This window comes from Drosophila nasuta, chromosome 2R, assembly GCF_023558535.2.
Source record: "Drosophila nasuta strain 15112-1781.00 chromosome 2R, ASM2355853v1, whole genome shotgun sequence".
Taxonomy (NCBI): Eukaryota; Metazoa; Arthropoda; class Insecta; order Diptera; family Drosophilidae; genus Drosophila; species Drosophila nasuta.
The window spans coordinates 28,072,962-28,094,421 of record NC_083456.1 but is presented as its reverse complement, the minus strand read 5'-3'; the positions used below and the strand labels follow the sequence as shown (position 1 = coordinate 28,094,421).

Below are 21,460 nucleotides of genomic sequence, written 5' to 3'. Positions count from 1 at the left end.
TGTTTACTTTTAACTATTCCTCGCCATCATCATCCTCGTTACTACTCTTCTTTTGACTTCCGCCAGCTTCAGTTGTCGCCTCTTCCCTTCTCGTGTCGTACGAGTGATAATGCAGAGTACTCAGCCAATCCAATAGATTCTTTTGCTCCGCTTCCGTTTTGTAGATATTCGCATAGATGTACTTCTCTATGAACTCACGCACTTGCTGCTCCTGCGCCTCCCAGGTGAGTGGCGAATGAATGCCATCCTTGCCATATCGGTCATTGTAGCGCTCATAGTGCACTGTATCCAAGACGAGGCCCAGACCAGGCGCCATGGGTAAATCAAGACGCTCCTCCGTCAACGCACGCTCCAGTGTCGCCGTCGTTGTGTTACCTCGCACGATGGCAATAGTTAAGCCAACCATTTTTCGTATCTGATGCAGCATAAAGCTCTGACCCTTCACTTTCAGTGTAACGAATTCCACTCCTTGTGAACTCTGGAATGGCGTACTGCATGTGAAGGACATGATGAAGCGCTTGGCGGAGGGATCTAAAAAAGTTTCTGTACATAAATGTGTTATAAATTCCCAAAATTTAATTTGTCTAAACAGTGCAACTTACTTTTTACTCGTAAAGTTGTGAAAATTTTTCGTTCCCTCAAAAAGCTTGAGTGTTTCGCTGACTTTTTCCGTGAGTTCCGGGGGGAATGCGATACGTCTCCTGATCCGGCGGCGTTTCCTCAGAACTTGAAGCAAATGCCACAGTGGGTAATGTGTAAGTGTAAGTACGTGCATTGCACTGATCCTTGGCATTGAAGCCTTTGGTAACGCGTTCCACGCCGAACAAACGAATCTCCTCGGGCAAATCCTGATTGAATGCCTCTAAATTCAATTCCTCAGCTGCGAATTGGGAGATTCAATAAGCTCAAATCAAGATTAAAAGCATCTAAAACTCACGCAGCTTCACTGAGCACACTTGACGCGCCGCCGAGACGCCTTTATCAGTGCGTGCAGCACGTTGAAAGCACGCAATTTGCACCTGCTCAAAGGAATCCTCGGTGATCCATTTGTGCTTAAGCATCACCTTGAACAGTTCCTCCTCGATGGTTTGCATTCCGGGATTGCGTTGCATGCCAAAATAGTTAGCCCCACAATAGCTCAGCAGTATGGCGCTCTTCTTGCGCTTGATGCGATCCGCAGGATCAAAAGGAGCACGTTTTACGCCATTCGCCGCATCCTCGTCATCTTGTGTCTTCCAGTCCACCCACTTTTTACGCTTTAAAGTCCGCTTTACACGATTAGCTTCTTGTACATTTTTATTCTCAGCTTCCTTGGCCTCCTTTCTTGCCAATACGTCCTGTTCCAATTTGTCGAGGGCTTCGCTCATTGCAGCAGCAAAAGATTTGTGTCGTGACCGGCTAATAAAATTTGTTTTTAGGCAAACTGTAGAAGTCATAAATTAGTTTATAATTTGTTAATTACTCGGCTTTAGGTCATTGGAATTCACCTGCCTTTCGGTAGCTGCTTAGCATGTGGTTTAACAGCATTAATTTATTTAATTTAATTCAGTAAATGTTAAACCCAACGAATTCCAAATTACACGTGCGCTTCTCTCTCGCTTATTGTATACAACACAGCTGTTGCATGATGGAAACATTGACAACCCTATAGTGCACTACAATAGATGGATTTAAAATTAAGTAAGTTTATAGATATTAGATAAAAATACGAATATTAAAAAAATTTGCCAATTACTAAACATTGCTTATATCAGCTTGTTAATTAATTAAACTACAAATATTTTGCGGTCTGAACGTGTTTGCCTACCTCATACCTACAAAATGTCTGGCAGCACCATTGAATCCAAAATGGCTACGCGAGTTGAAAATTTTTGTACAAGAGAAGCGTCCAAGAAGAGTAAACGCCGTGACCGTGTGTGTTTTCCCTACCAAAAAATTTGATCGCCAATAAAAATACAAATCTATGCATTTGTATAACAAATAAACAATTGCGCCGTACGTTATCAAATCACAATCAGTGTCGGGCAATTGAGTTATCATTAACAACACAAAAAATTAAGCATAATGTGAAACATTTTAAAATGAAAGTTTTTCGCCTTCTAAAAGAGTAGAGAGAAAAAAAATTTTGCAAGCGCTCGCTGTGTGTGCTGAAGGTGAAAATGAAAATGCCAATACAACAAAACAAAAATATAAAAAACGAAAACCACAAAAAACATGCAATATTAGCCGAAATATAAACGAAACGCCGTGCAGAATAAGAAGATAAAAAGCAAAAAAAAAAACAAAGACCAACAATAATTTTCACCATACGAAAGCGAAACTATTTTGTGCACAAAAAGTAACTTGTGTGTTTGCAACAGTGTGTGTGACTGTGTGCCCAGCGTCGTGTCTGTGTGAGTGTTCGTAATAGTGTTAGTGGAAAGGTGTGCGTGTGCAGCCAATTTGGCGTTGTTTTTATGTTGCTTCTTCCCTCCTAGGGAATGAATACAAATAATGCAATGGTATCGAAATCCTGCAATATATATTCAAAATCATCATCGACGTCACTATAATAATGTTCATCAAGGGCAGCAGCTGCTGCTAAAATTCACGCGCTAAAATTAGCTTGCAACGCCCACGTTGAACGTTCAAAACGTTTCCCACACATACAATTTGTGACAAACACTCGAAAATATGGATATGGAATTGGAGAATCTTAAGAATGACTTTTTGCCACTAATCGCGGGCATTAAGCAGGAACAATTGGATTCGGTGGCATCGGATGTGTCCGTCTTGCCACAAAATCATTTACCCAGCACAGCGGCAACTACATCCACATCCACATCCTCCTCATCGTCTTCGTCGGTTGGCAATCCATGCGACAGCGCTGAGAAGCGGGTAAGTTGATCTAATCTCAGTTTATTGTTTTTCATTCGGTGCAGCGGTTGAGGTTAATAACTTGCATGGCAGGGGCAACACGTGCTTTCGTTTCTCTGATAAGACAAACAGCATTATGCGTTATCAGTTGCATATGCAGCAAGCATTCTCTTATCATTTGAAAGCAGCAGCAGCGTCAATTGTCTCGTGCAACTTTGTGTGTTATCTTTTCCCATGCTATAACAAAAATAACAAATAGCAGCAGCAATAACAAACAAATGCTAAAGCACCCACATACACATACGCTTACACATGCAAAATACTGACACACACAGTCAGCAGACGTTTGCTTAAATTGTGTTTCACTTTCGTGTGCTAAAGTCTCGTGCTGTTTGTTGTTCATTCGGTTTTCTGGTTTTGCCGTTTGGCGTGAAAGGCAAAGCAAATATGTAACTACTACAGCAACAACAAGAGGAACAGAGAAAACAACAACAACAGCGCGTTCGCACTCATTTACTCTCTCGCTCTTTTGGCGCTGAGGGCTCTCCATCAAGATCAGCTGCAGCGCGAATGACTCGTCTCTTTAGCATATGTGTGTGATGTGAGTGCGAGTGTGTGTACATAGCGTAAGTGTATGTGTATTATTTGCTGCTGTCGCCGCTTCGCGCTTGAGCGCCACAAACGTGAGCTCTTCTAAAATATTCAGATTCAACAAAAAAAATGCGATTCCTAGTGTTTACCTTTGAGTGGCGATGGAGTAGCAGACAACTCAACTCAACTCATACACATACACTTACACACACATATAGTGAAGTGAAGTGGAGTGTGTGACTGTAAATGACATGTATTCCTAGCAGTGCTGCCGGAATTCTGTAAGCAAAAGTGGCGAGAATTGCCAAGAAATGGCTAAAATAAACTAGCAAATTAGTGATAATTGTTTAAAAGTTTCTATGAAGTAATATTTTTTGATTATAAGAATTATGTTGCACAAACAACATGAATTCTTAAAGAACGTTTAAAATATCTTGAAATATGTACACATGTATCATTTAGACTTTTGTTTGTAGTCAATAGCCGTTTTTGTGGATTTACCTTATGTTCTTTCGGATCCTCTTTAGACTTTCCACGAATACTTGTTTTTGAGAGCGACAAATAACCTGATGTCTTAATTTATGTTTATACTGATTACTAAAATAAATTTAAAAAAATAGGCTAACTGCAAAAGTGGCTAAATCCAGCTAAAAAATAACCAAAGAGGCAGCTCTAGTTCCTCAGACAAGTGCAGCTGCCAGACAATATTACTACGAATCCCCTCCGTGCTTGCTCTCGATCTTTTTTCACTCTGTATTTCCCGCCGGCAGCATTTATTAACCTTCGCTTTGTGCTGATTCATGTTCGTTTAAAGGGAATGATGGATGGATGAGAGTAAGACAAATAAATGTATGCCGAAGGTGCAGAAGCTCAATTTAAGCACACAAAATGGCTACCATCAGACAAAATGGCGGACAGAGGAATAATTAATGGTTCCATGAGTGTTTCTCTTTTGAAATATAGAATTTATTATTGGGACGTGATTACAAAGCAAAAAACGGAAAAGAAATTTATTTTGAATATTATATTTAATGGTTATATATTGAATTTTTCGGTTTTTGTTTAGATTAGAAATCATAACATCGAATTCTTATAGGAAAACAAGTGAAAATAACTTGTATAAGGCAAAGTAATGCAAAAGGAAATGGAAAAAAAGTTTTTCATTTTCTAGACCGGAAGTGTGGGAATGTAGCGATTCCTTTTGTGTGCGTGTGTGCATATAAATACGTTATAATGGACATTGGACTATGTGATTGAATAGGAATCAAATAAATTTTAATAGCACAACTGGATGCATTTCCCTTGCGTTATCTGCACGCTGGGATCATTAATGTCACAAGCAATGCATGTGTGTGTGTGTGTGTGTGTGTGCGTATGCCTGCGTTCTGTATGTGTGTGTGTTTGGTGCAGGTTATAATTATTCATTGAATCTGACACCATAATGAATGCGGCCGCTGAATTACGGTGGTTGTCGGCCATTTTGTTTATTGCTATTGCGCTGATGATGTTGTTGTTGTTGATGTATTTGTTGCTGTTGGTTTTTTCGCTTTTTCGACGAAACATAAAATTAATTCCAAGAATTTGCTTTTAATGATGTGCAATTAACTCTAATTTCACTAGAATATGCAAGCAAAGCAAAGTGCCGATGACCCAACCGAGGGACGCAATACTAATGGATATATAGTAGATAAGGGAGGGCAGGAGGGAAGGGCACAAGTGAATAAACGAGAAGCGAACGCTACCGAAAAGTTTCTAATTAAGTTTACTGCTGTGTAATCTTAACGAAAAGATCTTGGAAAATATGCTTTTCACTTTTCATGGCAGCATAATCGAGTGTCCCTTCTCACCTGCCACCTGTCCGTCCCTCTTTTGCCGGCCGTCACTTCACCTGTTCAGCAACTGTTACTGTACCTGTGTCAGCGTTTTGTATGTATCCAACAGATACACATTTTAATTGCTTTTAATGGGCGTGGCAACTGTCGACCGCCAACCGCCGACTGTCGACTTAATCCAACCACAGAGCGTGCGTAATTAAAGTTGACTAGACGAGCGAACGGCTCCGGGGATCATTTGAACTCCAAAGAGGGATGATAGGCTACCAACATATTGGTTGTGAGGATTAGGCTCCGCACACAGGACATAATCCGATCACATAAAGCGGCTTATAATGCACAGTGCATAAAAGAGGCGAATAAAGAAGGTGGCACAAGCTGAGTTAACTTTAAAATTGAACTGGAAATAAAAGTAGAGTATTATTTGAGTTGTGTAGCTGGGCCAAAAAAGCAAACAAAAAAAATTGAAAAAGTTTTTATAAGCTGATGCGCATAAATCCTTGAATGAGACCGGCAAAAAGAGTCGTTGTCACTGTAGACATAAGCAGATTTATAGTCAGGCTGTCAGCTGTGCCACGCCCCCAATCTTAATGTACTCCCACACGGACGGCGCAATAAGCCGAGTTGGAAAATGTTTGCTGCATCTACTGCAGCATCACGTTTTTGGACCCCCTGCGGCTTTACTATTTTGTATCTACATCAGAGCAACTATGGCGCCATTTTGGAATATGTATTTAAGCGTGTGTTAGTCTCTGTGTTTGTATGTGAGTGTGAGTTGGAGATTTGCCGTTTATGCCGTCATGGCCCCGGGAGCACGAACGGTTGCATCAGGCACAGAAAGAACCGCAAACCGCAGCAGCAGCCTCGACAGCAGCAGCAGCAGCGTCGGCGGTTTTTGGTAAGCTCCAGAGAGACCAGCGACCAGCTCTTTGAACCATCAAACCCACAATGTCCAATTCGTCGACGTCGTCGTCGTCGTAGTCGTCGTCATTTTCTCTCAGAAACAGGCACCACACGATATATATCCCCCAGTCAGTTATAGGCCCTGAACCCCGACCAGGCTGCTTCATTAGCTTGCGGTTTCAGCTTATTTTGTGCAAGCTGGCGACTTTACTTTACTTTTTCAATATATTTCTGTTCCAAACTTAAATTTAGGCGAAAACGAAATGCGGAACATGTTGGAGTATTTCGGTTAATGCTCAAAATGTAATTGCGGCAATTAAGAAATTTTGTTACTCAATTTAAAAGCTTCTTCCGCTGTTATTACGATTACTTCAACATAAAAACAAAATTGAAAATATAATTTGACAATTATATTCCAAATTTTAAAATATGACTCGAAAAAGTTTAAAAGCTCTTAACTTCTATTAATATTTTTATGGCACATCAAGGATTCCATCGATTTTTCTTCGAAATTGTTGTGCTGCACATGTTTGCTTAATTCTATACAATCATGTTTGTTTGGCATTGTCGATTGTTATGAGCAATAATTAGACGTAGTATAAAGAATGATATATTCCAAGTTATTGCAAAAATTGAGACCATTTTCTTTAATGGGTTGTAGTGATTGTTCAATTTGGTCGATAAGTATGTATCTTAATAAACCGCAGCAAAACCACTCAAAGCAATCAACTTCAATGGATTGGCATGATGGTCTGAACTGATGGCTTGACTACTTGACTGACTGTCGGCTTGATTCGTTGTCATTGTCGTCGTTATGAATCACATTTTGAGGTCATCGCTGCTGACAGCTAAGACTTCTCGTGTTCCTTGTACGTAAAAATTGCCAAATGCTAAACAAAAAGTAAAAAGGGGCTTTCATAATGAAGGTATTTATTGTAGAAAAATGTGAAGTATGGTATGCAAAAGAAATTCATTTTGTTTTGTACAGAGAGAGAGTGAGAGAGAGACTCGGAGAATGAGTTTCTTTGGTTACCTTAATGGTATCCAATCGATTTTCTGTATCCCATCCAAAAAGCACATAAAAACTTTTTCTTGGTTCTTTTGCGTGCCATTTACGATTTCCATACAATTAAATCTTTACGACTGCGACGATGGGAAATGATGTGAAGGCAGCAGCATTTGTCGAAAAAAAACTCTGAACCTAAAGATACATTTTCATACATTGTGGGTTGGGTTTGGGGTTTGGGCTTTGAGCAGATTATTCCAATTGAGTTTTACCCCGTTTGCTCGGAACTTCGGAATGTGGAGAATCCTCCTATGTTAATCCGCAATCAAATACATTCTCGTACATTTTTATGGCATCATTTCTGTAGCAATTCATGCTTTTTTTTCCTCTCGATGGGTAGCTTAAATTGCGTTATGAAAAGTTATGTCAGGTCATTAGGGTTTTGCCCATTAGGGCAACCCTGTCTCTCTGCTCTGCTCTCTCCCATCTTCCCTTGGCCCCGAGAGTGTTCCTGAACCGCAGCGGAAATTGCAGCGTCGCTGCCGGATATGTCGGCGATTTAAGCAAATGGCCCGAAACGCCACACTACATTCCATATCATATCATAGATGGAAAAGTGGTTTGGTCCCTCTTTAAAACGTCGAGAGTTATTAACTCTTTGAAGCGTTTTTGTCTGTCTCTGATTATGCTCGACCTTTCTTTTATGTTTGTTGAAAAGTCATTGTGGATGCTAAGGATAAGTTCAAACTTAATCGGTACAAATAAAAAACAGAGGTTCACTTTCTTTTGTAATTTAAGTTGGAAATTAGTTTATGACTTAATACAAATAATAAAACATTTTTATATTTTTCTATTACTGAATTATCCTATTGTATAATCTTAATTTGAAAATGATTACATTTTCTAATTGCAAACATATTTCCTAATTACTTATAAAATTAAATACTAACCGAATTGTTTTATCTTTACCGCTCTGGCTATAAATTACTTTGACTTACAATAGAAATAGACTTCAGTCGATCATTAAGATCACTTGCAACCCTCGAGCGCGTGTTGCAAGCTGTTTGAGCAGGTGCAAGTGCAACAGCTGCAAATAACCAAACAAAGGAAATTTTTACGTTGTCTTCGGATTTGTAATAGAATTGGAGTACAGCTTTCTACATTCTTACAACCCTTAACAATCGATCTAAATAAGCTTAACTTACATATTCTATTTACATATATTATTATGCAAAAAAGGGTCTTTTATTCTATTTTCCTTTAAAAGCCTCAAGACCACTGTACAGGCCATTAAAAAATTGAGAATTTCAGCTGGCTGGCTGGTTGGTTGAACCGATGGTTGGCGGCCAAGTTGCGGCGGTCCTGGTCAACGCTATCTCATAAATCGCATCACCTTTAACAGTCTGGGTGTACATTTTATTTCTCTCTTGTTTTTATTTCTCTCCTTTTTTGTGTTTAGTTCATTCGCCAAAGTTTCACAGTCACAATCAAGTTTTTCGCTTTTATTATGGGGAGTATAAAATATTTTATTGTGCCATCTGCTTCATCTGCTATATTTCTTATTCGCTAGCACTCTCTCTCCGTCTCTCTGTTTTATTTGCAATTGTTTCTCTTTCGCTCGCGCTACTTTCGATTCTGTTTTCTGTTTTGCTTTCTTGCTCACTCGCGCACTTGGCGCAATTTATGTCTGGCATTTTTCGAGCGTTATATCTTTGCAATTTTAGTTTATTGCCTCGCCTCATAAATATTTCAAGAGCCGAGTTTTCTTTTATTCATTATCCTCGTTGCACATTTTTATAAGCATTTGCTGTCTTTGATGTTGCTGTAGCGATTTGACACCTGAGCTCCAAGTCTTGGGCTTTTAGTAAGCATGCGATACAAGGACTTGAATAAGATTTCAAATTATGATACGAAATGGAATTACAAATGAAATATGTGTATGTATGTGCCTAAGCCTAAGCTTTGCTGTCATTACTATCTGTATAAAAGATGACTAAGAAAATTTCCCATTACTTTATCTCTTAAGTGATTAAGTAATTAGTCATAACTATTACTAATTACATTTGTAGCACTCTTGAACTCTCTGCTATTTGGTTAGAAGGTCAAACGTTATCTCAGTTTATTATATGAAATTTGAATTTCTGTTTGAAATATGGTTGGACTTTAATTTGATTCTTTCCAAGCGCCGTAACGTTGCATGCCAAATTGCAAATGGATTTGAGTCGAGTTGCGCATGGAAACTGTAGCAAATGAATTTCCATTGATGTGCATAACAAAACTAATTAAATTAATTTATTTTGACAAAGTCGAAAGCAAACGATAAATTGGCTTATGTCTCCTCCACACATAATAAGGATGTATTGCGACTTGACTTTGTGCGCCAGACCAAGAAATCGATATGTGAACCTCAAGTTTCGAATGTGTCTCAGACAGACAAGCAACTTGAAATGCAATTAATTGCCCTTCTCTTTTGATTATTGTTGTTGATTTACAGCATGAGTGTTCGTCTGTGAGAGTGTGTGGCTAAAGTTCAAAGGACAATGTTGTTTGTGTGCACTTTGGAGTTTGCTTTAATTTTTGGGGTAAAAACAATGCAATTTGCGCATATTGTGTTGCATAAACGAGACGGACGTGTGCAATCTGAGACCCAAAGACAGCCGTCATGGCTGAGAGCAATTTGGAGTCATAGATGCCCGCAGTGCAAAAGGATTTTTGCACAAAATGGCCGCTGAAACCGAAATACAGCCGATGATGACCAACAGCAGGCAAGCAGAGGCTGAGGCTGAGGATAGCAACAGGACGCAGCAGCAACACGCAGCGTGTGCAATTTTAACAAAATGGCCGCTGTATGCCACCCGCTGTCCATCAGGATTCATGACGCATACACAAACACACACACACACACACATTCAGATGATGCATGCTCATATTGCACACTGATTTATGCCTCAGCCAGCTCGCTTGTCCTTCGAAAGCCATACAAATGCTATACACAACAATGTTGTCTGACATTTATCATACTCTCGACGCTGTTGGATATTTTGTTGTTGTTGTTGTGGGTGCACTCGCTGTGAAATATACGAAATGTTTTGAGTTCGCTTTCAGTTCGATTTTCTTTGTAATTATAGCTTATATTTAATTTAAGGCCACTCACTCACTATACCATCTATGATTGCAACAGACTTTCAGCAAGTGTGCAATAAATGATAAACGAACTGCCATTGAAGGATACCAAACTGTCATTCAAATTACTCTCAATGAATGGGGCACATTCAAAAAGTTTTCAAATTGCACAAAATTACATGGAATTGTGTCACAACTATGTTAATCCTATAATCATTATTAAAGGTCTGGTCCACATGCCTCTAATTGGATCGTACAACTTTGTAGTCCGATTTAATTGACCAATTATTGAAAGAGCCCAACAAATTGCAACGAACATGGAAACTAAAGACAGCACAAAAAAAATCACTACCCTATAACAAGATGATTAAGTGTTATGACATTAGAAATCAATTAATATGTTAAAAAGGGACATTGAAAATCAATATAATCTGAAATCTCATGCAAGCTGTAGTACATTAAAATATCATTAGCATTCCAATGTTTTGCTATTAATAAACATAAGCCTCTAAATATGTGATTTTCTAATTAAAAAAGCTAGCGGAACAATTAGCTGATAAGGTTGATAGTGCGTAAAAACTTCAAAAAAATTAATTTATTATTATTATATTGACCCCAATTGAACTTTTTCAATAATATAGAGAGACTAATAAATAATTGTTGGGTTATTAAAATTTATAAGTCGGGAGTCGACTTCAAAGTTAGATTAGGATTTTTATTACCTAATAAATTCAATAAGAAAATGCTTTTCATTTGATGGGTTGTCATGCAGGACTTTATTGCTTCGTCATCTCTTTTATGTTGGGAAAACTCGAAGCAGGAAAAGTGATGGCTTAACTGAAAATCCAATTTGATGTGAGCACGCAAATTAATGGAATTATGGCTGCCTGCTAAAAGCGAAGCAAAGCAAAAAGTAAATGGATTTGGATTTGGATTTGGCATGTGAAAGATGCGTCTGAAAGTTGTTGCCAATGGGACTTTCCACTGATTTGGCTGGCTCGCTGGCTGTCTGCTGTCATCCAAAAGGGATTGAAATATACTGGTGAGGGGAATGAAATATAGTTGTAGAACTTCTTTCATTTCCACAATAAAGTTTGCTATGTGTGCGACTAACAAGAAAGAAAGTTTTTTATTTTTTTGCAAAACTGCAAAAAGTTATTGCAAATAAATTCGCAATGAAATGTGAAACGGGGCTTTAAAAGGCTTCAGCGCAGTGCTGGATGCCGGATGGAAATGTGATTACTTTCATCAAAATTACATCAATCATAAATGCACTCATTCAGACGCCATGCCAGCAGACGTCATGCAGCCATTCCATCATGTCAGCACATTTCTAGTGCTTCGTGCCTTTTGGGGCATTTTTGTTGTTGTTGTTGTTGCTGTTGCTGTTGTCGATGCGAAGCTCATCTTGCTTGTTTTGCTGTCCTTGTTGTTGTGGCATCCTTTCAACATTCTCTAATTGAAATTGATTTAGAATTATTTATACATTCGTTGCCTGTCTGCCATAGACAGTTTTTTAATGGCCAACACAAAGGCAACTGGAAAGCCTTTTTTTTTACCCCTATGCGTGGGCGTTAAAGTGCTGAATTCTCCCTACAATACTTTGTGTGTTTCGGTGTTTTTATAGCTTCTTTCCATTGTTAGAAGATGTGCCTTTAATACTTTAGCATACTTTCGATATGCTGCATAGATTATCGGTAATGCTTCTATAGTAAATTGTTTACAATCTTGTTGATTTAAGCTGACGATGCGGGTTGCTATGGTAGCAAAAATATTCAGGTCAGTGATCCCGTATAATTTAATTGGAAACAATATTTTATTTTATTCTTATTGACCTGCATAAGTAACATTGGATTGATTTCCGATTATTTCCATATCAAATCCCAAGCTCTCCGTCGTCGTGTAACTATGCGTATTAGTAATCTGAACTTTTGCTCACCTGTCGCAGATAAATTATACAAAAAAAAACTTTTCAAATTCTGACCCCTTTTTTGTGTTTTCACAACATTTAGCCCCTTCCTCACATTTCTCATTGTGTGTACGTGAGTTTCGGTGCCCGGAAGTGATTGAAAAATCGATTAAACTTTCAGGTACCCCCGAAATAAAAAAATAAAAGCTGATTGGAAACCCTATTAATTAGAATTACTTGCATAAAAGAATCGTTTTTGGAAATTTTCGTTGGCCAAATTGAGCTCCTAGCGCCCGAGCGAACCAGGAATGCGGGATGCGGAGGAATGCGGGGTTCGAAAACGAGTTTGCTACCCGTTTCCAGTTTATGGCAAGTCATTTCAATAAGATTGAAAGCATGGGGGTAGCAGCTGGTTATTTTATTTTATTTTTTTTTTGTATTTTTTCTTCTTTTTTTCTGTTGCTTTTCGCAACACACAATTTTAATGCCAAGTCAGAGAGTCGCCATGGACGGACGGACAGACGGACGGACTTGAGCAACTTTAAGTGGGCTGCGTCGGCCCAGCCGAGTCGAGACGAGCCGAGCAGAGCGAGCCGAACCGAGCAAAGCGAAACACGAAGCCACGAGCCGAGAGCCGACCAGTTTTTTTTAGTGCCGCGAGCAGGCGAGGAGAATGTGAGCAATGGCCATGGAAGCACACATACTACATTATGATGAATGGCTTTCAAGTGGAACGTCGCCCCCTAATGCCCTGACTCCGAATCCGAATCTATACTGTGTATACGTATATTTGTTGTCTGCTCGCGGCGCGTGGGTATGTGGCAAGCTTCCCATATATGTATATATATATAATATATATATATTGTAGAAAATGGCTGCGATGATTTATGACTGCCGAGGCGTTTTGAAAGTTGAGAGCGAGAGAGATTCGTTTGGTGAAAATCGAGACACACTTTCTCCCTTCCTCACTCGCTCTCTCTCTCTTTCGCTTGCTTTTCTCTTTTTTCTTTTGCTGACGTCAGCAGGTGGCCTTAAATGGATCGTCGGATCGTTGCATAGCATTGGGCACTGGATTGCGTATTGCAATGCCGAGCCAGAACATTTTTGCACAACTCGCATTGCTGCTGTTGTGTTGTGGCATTCATCAATGTCCATGGCGCTTCCGTTGGCACAAACACACACACATAGAGAGAGAGGCTGCATGTAAAACGTTCGCATACCAATGCAGTAATCTTTATCGAGCAAAAGCATAATCAATCAATTGGATTTATGTGCTCCAACTCAAGATAAAACTAATCAATCTTGCCCTGCGACAGTCAGAGACGACGTAGCAACCAAGCAGCTAAGCAACCAACGAAGCTCCCTCGCCCCCAATCGAACTTGCCCCTCCTTCCCCCTCTCTCTCTTTCTGTTGTCTTGCAGTATTCTATCCCCAATTCCATTATGGTACGCTATTTGTTCGCTTTTATCTCTGTGTGTGCATTGAATTTATGCTCTCTTGTCTTGTTCGAAACTTGCTGCGATTAATTATAAAGGAGAAACTGCCACTGAGATCGATGCAAACGTGAGCCGCAGTTCATTAATATCCTGCTGAGGATAAACACACTGCAAAAGCACAAACTTTAAACAAAATTTATGCGTTTCAAATGCAAGTTTATTTAAGAAAAGTCGTGAAAGTTGAGTCAGTTAAATGAAGTATCTTTTCCCCCTCAATTGACAACAGCGCCTGGAGTCATTTCTATAAATTCGACAGTTTACCAGGCTGTGACTTTATCGCATTATTATGACTGCAACAATTTAATACATAGATAAGATAAGATTAGATTAGATTAGCGACTGTTTAATTTATAAGGCATCAATCATATTTGAATTGAACAGGGAAATAAGTCAGTTGAAAAAGCAATGCATGGAAAGTGCCACTCGTCAGATACACATACAATATTATCCTGATTGTCTTATACAAACCATAACATATTGCTCCCCAAGGGGCAATACACTTGACGATAACTCAAGGCAGAGCACTCGAAATTCATTTGCTGATAAGCATGTTCAATTTTTTGCTTAAAAGCAATGGGATAATCTCTTAGCATTATGCAAGCTACTTATGGGATGGGAAAATATGATAATATATACACATTATATATGCAAATGTACTTAAATTAATATAAACTTAAAAATGTTAAAGAAAATTGTGAGTAAAGCACTAATAATAAATCTTGAAATTTTGTAGTCGAGCACACTTGATTTCGTTTCAATTAGCTGGCAAAGTTAAAAGTCATTTCAATTGCTTTGGTCACACTTTATTTGTATAGCGAGTATCTCGCAGTCGAGTGCACTTATTTTAATCGTTCTTTCTCTTTCCTTTCTTGCAGTCGGAATCAAATTCATCAGCATCCGCCAAGTTTACGCTCTTCAAGTGCGTCTACTGCGCTCAAGTGCTGGGCATCAATGATCGTCCCAAACTGCTCGAATGTCTCCACGTGGCCTGTGGCCAGTGTGTGAACACCAAGTTCTCAGAGCTGGATCGCTCGCTGCCACCGCTCATTCATTGTCCGGTCTGCGACAATGCCTCACAGAACGAATACATTATTGAGAATCAGTTCCTCATCGAGCAATGCGCCGCCGGCGACAATGGCGATGGCAACGGCTCCAGCGATGGCCTCAAGAGTTCGCTGACAGCCAACATACAGTGCAGCAGCTGTTCGGATGGTGCGGTGGCCACATCGTGGTGTGTGGACTGCTCGGAGTACATTTGCGACAATTGTGTGCAGGCGCATCAACGACTCAAGATCACCAAGGATCACACGATCAAGCCAAAGGATGAGGCCAACAACGAGCAGCTGGTGGGCACCGGTGGCATCGATAAGCTGCACATGTGCCAGTTGCATACACAAGAGAAGCTATCGTTGTTTTGCGAGACATGCGACAAGTTGACTTGTCGCGATTGCCAGCTGAGCGATCATCGGGATCACAAGTATAAGTTTGCACACGAGATTGCCACAGAGTCGCGACAAGCGTTGTCCACGCTCGTCTCTGAAATAAACTATAAGCGTTTCTTGCTGTCATCGGCGACTAAAGTGATCGATGATCGCCAGCAACTGATACATGACAAAAAGAAGGATCTAATCAAAGAGATCACCGCCATGGTGGTCAAAATAACCAACACGGTGAATATGCGTGGCAAGCAGCTTGTGATGCGTCTCAATGAGGTCTGTGACAGCAAACTGAAAGTGCTGGTCGAGAAGAAGGAGACGCTGCAGCTGCTGTCGGATAACACAGATCATTGCATCGAATTTATGCAGAATGCCCTTGAGAAGGGCAGCGATTTTGCCATATTATCGAGCAAAAAGTCCCTTGTGCGTCATCTGCAAAAACTTAAATGCCAACGCGCTGACATCCCAAATCCCGAGATTCCTGTGCGCATTCAGGTGCAGCTGAATCAGGTGGCGGAACTGCAGAAAGTCATCTCACAGCTGGGCATTGTTATTGTCGATGGCAAGCCATATCCACCGGCGCCATCGCCCACACAAAACGGACCGGCTCCACCGCCTCCACGACAGCCACCCAGCCCGAATATGGCGCCACCATTGCGTCCAGGCTTGCCCCCAGGCATGACGGCAGGACTGTCGCCCAACGGACCGCCAGGCGGTTTTGGTCCACAGAATGGACCGCCACTCTACAGCAATGCAGCCGCCGCTCAGCAGTTCAACAATCTATCCATGAGTCGTTCGTTTCCAGGCGATGGACCAGGTAAGCCTACCAAAATTTTTATATTACTTTTACTTTAAGTCCCAAAGAGGGATAATATATTGTCAAAATTATTATATCCGTCTGTCTGTCCGTCCGTATTAATGTCGACATTTAAAATACGATAGCAGCTAAAGACGTAAAATTTTGCGAATATGCACATAAAGAATGTTTTACAATCGGGCTTCGCCATCTTTCCCAAACAAAAAAATATAAACTCCTAGTTGTGAAGCTAAATACTAAAACTAGTAATACAATGTACATTAATTATCTCATAACACTGTAAAGGAATTTTGTAAAATTCTATTGCGAAACGATAAAATGTTTTACAGTTTATTTGCCAGCCTCACTTTATCAGTTCTTTAGCTCCCTTCACATTTTAGTAAAAAAACGGGAAACGGATATCCGACGTTCGTTTGTAACTGCGTTGTTTATTATTCATAAGAATTTGTTTTGCAACAGATTCGTTAACTCTTGTAGATTATCGCCATTCCCAGGCAAATATAACATTAAACCGGTTTTAGTATTTAAGGTATTAATAAATTTAAGTCCTATGGTCACACTATCTTTGTCCCTCTCCGGTAAGAAGAAGCGCTCTCTCTCTCTTCTCGTGTTTTAATTTAACGTGTTCTCGAATAACTCTGATAATTTGTATTTACTTGCAGTACGATTTGGTGGCATGCCGCCTGTAGGAATGCAGAGACAGGGTCAGCCCCATGTTAGCTCCTCCACGCATCCGCAGAATATGGGTAAGTGAAGTGTTTATTTGACTAAATTTAAAGTACATTTGTAACTCGAATCTTCTGTTTCTTCAGACATCAGTCTGCGTGGCCTGCTGAACAACCAGGCGGCACAGAGTCCCACCGCGCATCTGGGCTTCAATGGCCCGCCCAGCTATCCGGGCGGCCCGCAAGGCGCACCGTCGCCCGCTCATCAGCAGTTGGGTCCACAGATGCGTCCACATTTTATGGCAGGGCAGCAAAATTTTGGCCAGGGCGGTGGTGGACCGGGCGGCGGGCCGAGAGACAACAGCAATTTCATGAACAGTAACGCGCGATTTCAGTCGCAATATCAGCGCATGGCCAGCCAGCATGCACAGCAGCAGGCAGCCGCTGCCGCCATGGCCGGAGCGGGAGGAGGAGGCGGCGGTGGTGGGCAGATACCATCGCCAGGTGCATTGCAGCGACCACCAATGATGCCCAACCCCATGCAGAATGTAAGTGGCGCATTCGATGCAAATCAATAATCAATAAATTCACTTACTTGAGTTATGAATTGCTAATTACACAGGCGTTGGGGTTTCATGGGAGCCAGGCTGGCTATAATTCTGGCCCGCCGCAAGCGAGTAACGCGATGCACAGTCTTGCCAAGTGGCATATACCACAATCCGCGCAGCAATCCAACAGTGAGTGGCAAAAATAGTTTTCCCATCTACAATTTGCATTAATAATTCAAATTTGATTTCACAGTTTGCCAACAGCAGGGACCTCTCTTGCCCTTTGCCAACGGACGACAGACATCAGAAAATTTTAAAATCTCATTAAAATCTCCAAATACTCTTAAGAACAGCACACCGCCTAGTCTCAGCATAGGCGGCGCTGCGCTTCCGGGCAATGGCTCCTCGTCGGCGAATAGCATAGCTCAGTTAAATGCCGCTGCACTGGGACTTGGTCCAGCTGTATCCATACTCTCCAATGTCACATCGACAAATCCAAAGACACCCAGTCCCAGCACACATGAGGTAAGCAGCGTATATTAATAACTTAATAGCCGGTTTACTTATGATATACATTTCTATAATAGAATACCAAGGATTTTACTGAGCCCATCGATAAGGTGCGCGATGACTCCATTAATGATCTGATTGCCACAATTGCCAAGTTGGACTCGAATGGCGTGCAAGTGCTGCCCGAAGGACGCACTAAGACCACCTCGCCGCAGGTGCACAGCTCCACAGATCTGTCCAACACTCAGGAAGGTGAGTAACAGCTTCATTATAAACGAATTTCTTCATTTGGATCATGGCTATTTTAATGGGTGTGCGGGTGTCTGAGTGTGTATCTTTATTTTCTGCCAAATTGCTATCAAAATGCTACTAAGTCTTTTTAATATTAAATGGTTAAAGCTTAATGTAAAACATTGCTTTAAAATTTAAATATTTTATTAAAGAATATTTGTGTGAGAGTAAAATTCCAAGTGGTATCGTAGGCTTATGTTTAACATTTACTTTGCTGTTTTGCTGCTGGTTTGTATCGATATTCAATTCTCATATAACTTTGCTTTGTTTATTTCTATTTTCAAAACTGCAAAACTCGTTTTCGAAAAAAAAAAACACAAATAATAAACTACAAAACCAATCTAAACGCGCAATATAAAACGTACGAATCAATTACTAACCAATCAAAAATACCTATTGAACAAACCAAAACCGAACCAAATCCAAATAAAATCGAAATAAAAAAACCAATACAATGAAAACCAAACACATACACACCCATACACCATTCCCATACACATACACATCAAACACACACATGAAAATACAAAAACAAATGCAATATCCGAAAACTAATCATATCAGTTAATAATAAAAACGAACAAAAAGATGATCCCAACGAGGATTGGTGTGCCGTATGCCTGGATGGCGGTGAATTGATGTGCTGCGACAAATGCCCAAAGGTATTCCATCAGAATTGTCACATACCCGCGATTAGCTCCTTGCCGGACGAGAGCGAGAGCTGGCAGTGTCTGCTCTGCGTTAATCTCAAGGAGCTGACCAAAACCGAGGGCAACGAAAAGTCACAGCCCGGCGAATTGAGCAGCGTGGAGCTAAGGATACTGCAGCGCATTTGCTTGGAGCTCTATTGTCAATACGAGCAGAGTCTTAATTTCCGTGAACCCGAATCGCCAGCCAACTCCCAATACTATGAGATTATTTGCAAGTAAGTTAAAATTGCTGTTCAATAAAGTTCCTTTGCTAATCATGTTTTCATTATTGCAGCCCCATGTCATTGGATGTCATACGCACGCGACTGGATCCTTCCAGTCCCAATCACTACAAGGACATTGCTGGCTTTGTAGCCGACGTGCGTCTAATCTTCAAGAACACCTATCTCTTCTATCAGGTGAGTGCATTCGTGCATTTCGTTTAACGTGACTCAGTTTTTTACATATGTGTTGCTTGTGTTTGCTTTCACACAGGAGGACTCGAAAACGTACAGCAATGCCAAGTATTTGGAGAACTTCTTCGAAGAGCAGCTGGCCAAATGGTTGCCCAACTTTGGTGGCAAACTCGGCGGTAGTGGAGCGTCCACCTCATCCAATTCACCGAACTTAGTGGCTGCAGCTGCTGGCTCACCTGCGCCAATGGAGAATGGTCGCAAGAGTTGTGGCTCGGCATCGTTGGCGGACAGTGAGGATGGCGCAAGCTTGCCAGCGAAACGTCCGCGTCGAACGGTGCACGAATAGAACGAGCTTTTGCCCGACGAGAAGGGCACGGAGCAGCAATCGCAGTCAAATGAGGAGAAGTCAGAGCAGCCAGCGCAGAAGGAGGACGATGAACAGCAGGAGAAGAAGGAGCAGCTAGAACAAGAATATGCGCTGACAAACGAGGATGAGGCAAAGCCAACAAGCAAAGAGGATGAGCAGAAGCATGAGCTGAATTTTCCGGATTTTGAGCTGGATTTGCCGCAACGACCGCGTAGTCTGGGCAGCAATGCAATACAAGAGAGCGCCGACTATGTGCTCCAGCTACTGCATGCATATGCCGCCGCCTTTGGCCTATAAGCCTCTAAGCCCCCTTAAAAATAAACCACTCGCGAATGAACATATCCGTACACACTCGCAGTTACCACGTTAATAATGTACACACCACATTTGTTGTAAATGGCGCTAAATACGAAATACATGGTTACATAATTGTATGCAAAAATAACTAATAAGCATTTAGAACAAAAACGTAACAACAACAACAATAAGTAGCTGGTGTACATTTAGTTTTTAATTTCCCCCCGAAAACTGTAAATAAGCAAAGTCATTTGATATGATTTCATTAAATATGAATGCAACGCAAGCATAAACTCGGATCGAAGAGAGATACTATGTTTTAGCTACAGACTTAAGTGTTGAATATACATATGTAAACAGATATACCAAGTAGAGATTAAATCTTAGTTGAAGTTTTGTGTGAAACCATCCTGAGTTTCATAATGATGACTTCACTGTAAAATTCTAGAGTATTCCCGACTCTTCTCTAACCCCCCCAAAACAAACTGTTAGAGTTGTATTTACTTTTGTGATAGCGATAAACAATAAAAACAAAAACGAAAAATAATGAACAAATTATATCCTAATATGTACTATATATTATATTATTGCATACAAAAAACTCATTTCAATTACTATGTTTTATTATTTTCACCCTTCTCTACCCCCTAATGCTATGTACGATATTTATTGCCCATACAGAACGGATAAAGTATCTATCAATCTTGTCTATATATTATAATAATATTCGAGCGCATTTCTTTTTTGATTATACTTTATTTTCTTTCACACACGCTCATGCATCAGCATCAGACAGCAAAACATTCGTATACCATATAAGAAGACACTTGTAATAAGTTGCAAATTAGAGTTATAAGTTTGGAACGAAAGAATTAAGCACACACACACAATATACATACATACATACATATTTATATAAGCAAATAGATCCTTTAATGTTGTTCGTTTGTCGTTTTTAGTATAAAAAAAGAGCCGGTCAGGCAAGCAGCCAATCAGTCTACTAGAGAACCATCCTCAAATTAAAACCATAACCGTAAACTACTACACATAATAATGATAATAATATAAATACATATACTTATCTATATGTATATTATGAGTGTAATTATAATCATTTCCAAATACATCCATGAAACCAGTTGAATGCTGTGCTTATTATTACCTTGTTTTCATCTCATACGATGTCAAATCAAAACAAAGGAAGAAATGAAAACTAAATATAAATAAAACAAAAGTTCGCAAATTAATGGGAATATTTTTATAAATATTTTAACAACTTATAAACAACACAATACAATACAATATATCCTAAACTGAACGATCTATGCATACTACTAGTAGAGCAGGGAGGCTGTTCTATCCTACTCATGTCACACTTTGGGAAAAAAAACAATAAAAACAAATGAAAATATAAACTTGAAATTATATAGATGTATTATCGACTATATATATACATATAAATATATTAAATAGAGGAACATGAATGTGTGCTATCCTATCTAAATTACAACAGCAAGGCAAATGAAAATGATAATGAAATACAAATCCATGCTTATAACTAAGTGTGTTTATATGTTGAATGCGAAACAAAAACAAAATGAAAAAACCATAGAAATTATTTTATCTGTTTTTAGGCCATAAGTTTTATGATAAACACTTAAAAGATAACTAATAAATGTACTACTTACTATCAAGTGAACTTTGTTT

The 21,460-nt window shown here is 40.0% G+C and overlaps 2 protein-coding genes and 1 long non-coding RNA gene across 7 annotated transcripts; 1 reads left to right on the top strand and 2 right to left on the bottom strand.

The window, feature by feature from the left end:
- Window positions 1–13: 13 nt before the first annotated feature.
- LOC132787498 (pseudouridylate synthase 1 homolog) lies at window positions 14–1,623 on the bottom strand. Its single transcript, XM_060794566.1, is given in 4 exon segments — window positions 14–685; window positions 687–880; window positions 938–1,423; window positions 1,488–1,623. Coding segments are annotated over 4 exon segments (1,392 nt in total). The 5' UTR covers window positions 1,528–1,623.
- A 248-nt stretch (window positions 1,624–1,871) lies between these two features.
- On the top strand, window positions 1,872–21,420 carry LOC132787495 (transcription intermediary factor 1-alpha). Of its 4 annotated transcripts, none has more exons than XM_060794563.1 (10): window positions 1,872–2,877; window positions 14,593–15,970; window positions 16,633–16,716; window positions 16,783–17,183; window positions 17,258–17,372; window positions 17,437–17,708; window positions 17,771–17,945; window positions 18,573–18,909; window positions 18,969–19,092; window positions 19,172–21,420. In XM_060794563.1, exons 1-10 carry the CDS (start codon window positions 2,674–2,676, stop codon window positions 19,433–19,435), a joined length of 3,354 nt encoding a protein of 1,117 aa, XP_060650546.1. In that variant the 5' UTR covers window positions 1,872–2,673; the 3' UTR covers window positions 19,436–21,420. The 4 variants fall into 4 exon arrangements, with proteins under 4 accessions (XP_060650546.1, XP_060650544.1, XP_060650545.1 ...); XM_060794561.1 differs by having other exon boundaries at window positions 18,549–18,909; XM_060794562.1 differs by having other exon boundaries at window positions 1,873–2,877; window positions 19,169–21,419.
- LOC132787501 (uncharacterized) lies at window positions 2,722–3,297 on the bottom strand. 2 transcript variants are annotated; one of them, XR_009632552.1, is made up of 2 exons: window positions 3,151–3,297; window positions 2,722–3,093 (listed from the first exon to the last, which is right to left on the bottom strand). It is a non-coding gene; the product is annotated as an uncharacterized LOC132787501 (long non-coding RNA). The 2 variants fall into 2 exon arrangements; XR_009632551.1 differs by having other exon boundaries at window positions 3,155–3,297.
- Window positions 21,421–21,460: the final 40 nt, after the last annotated feature.

Bases quoted from the DNA above. Each gene is read 5' to 3' on its own strand.
- LOC132787495 (XM_060794560.1), top strand. From the start codon at position 2,674: ATGGATATGGAATTGGAGAATCTTAAGAATGACTTTTTGCCACTAATC. The intron at 17,946-18,548 runs GTGAGTAACAGC...TAATCATATCAG, and splicing joins TCTGTCCAACACTCAGGAAG to TTAATAATAAAAACGAACAA. The intron at 18,910-18,968 runs GTAAGTTAAAAT...TCATTATTGCAG, and splicing joins TACTATGAGATTATTTGCAA to CCCCATGTCATTGGATGTCA.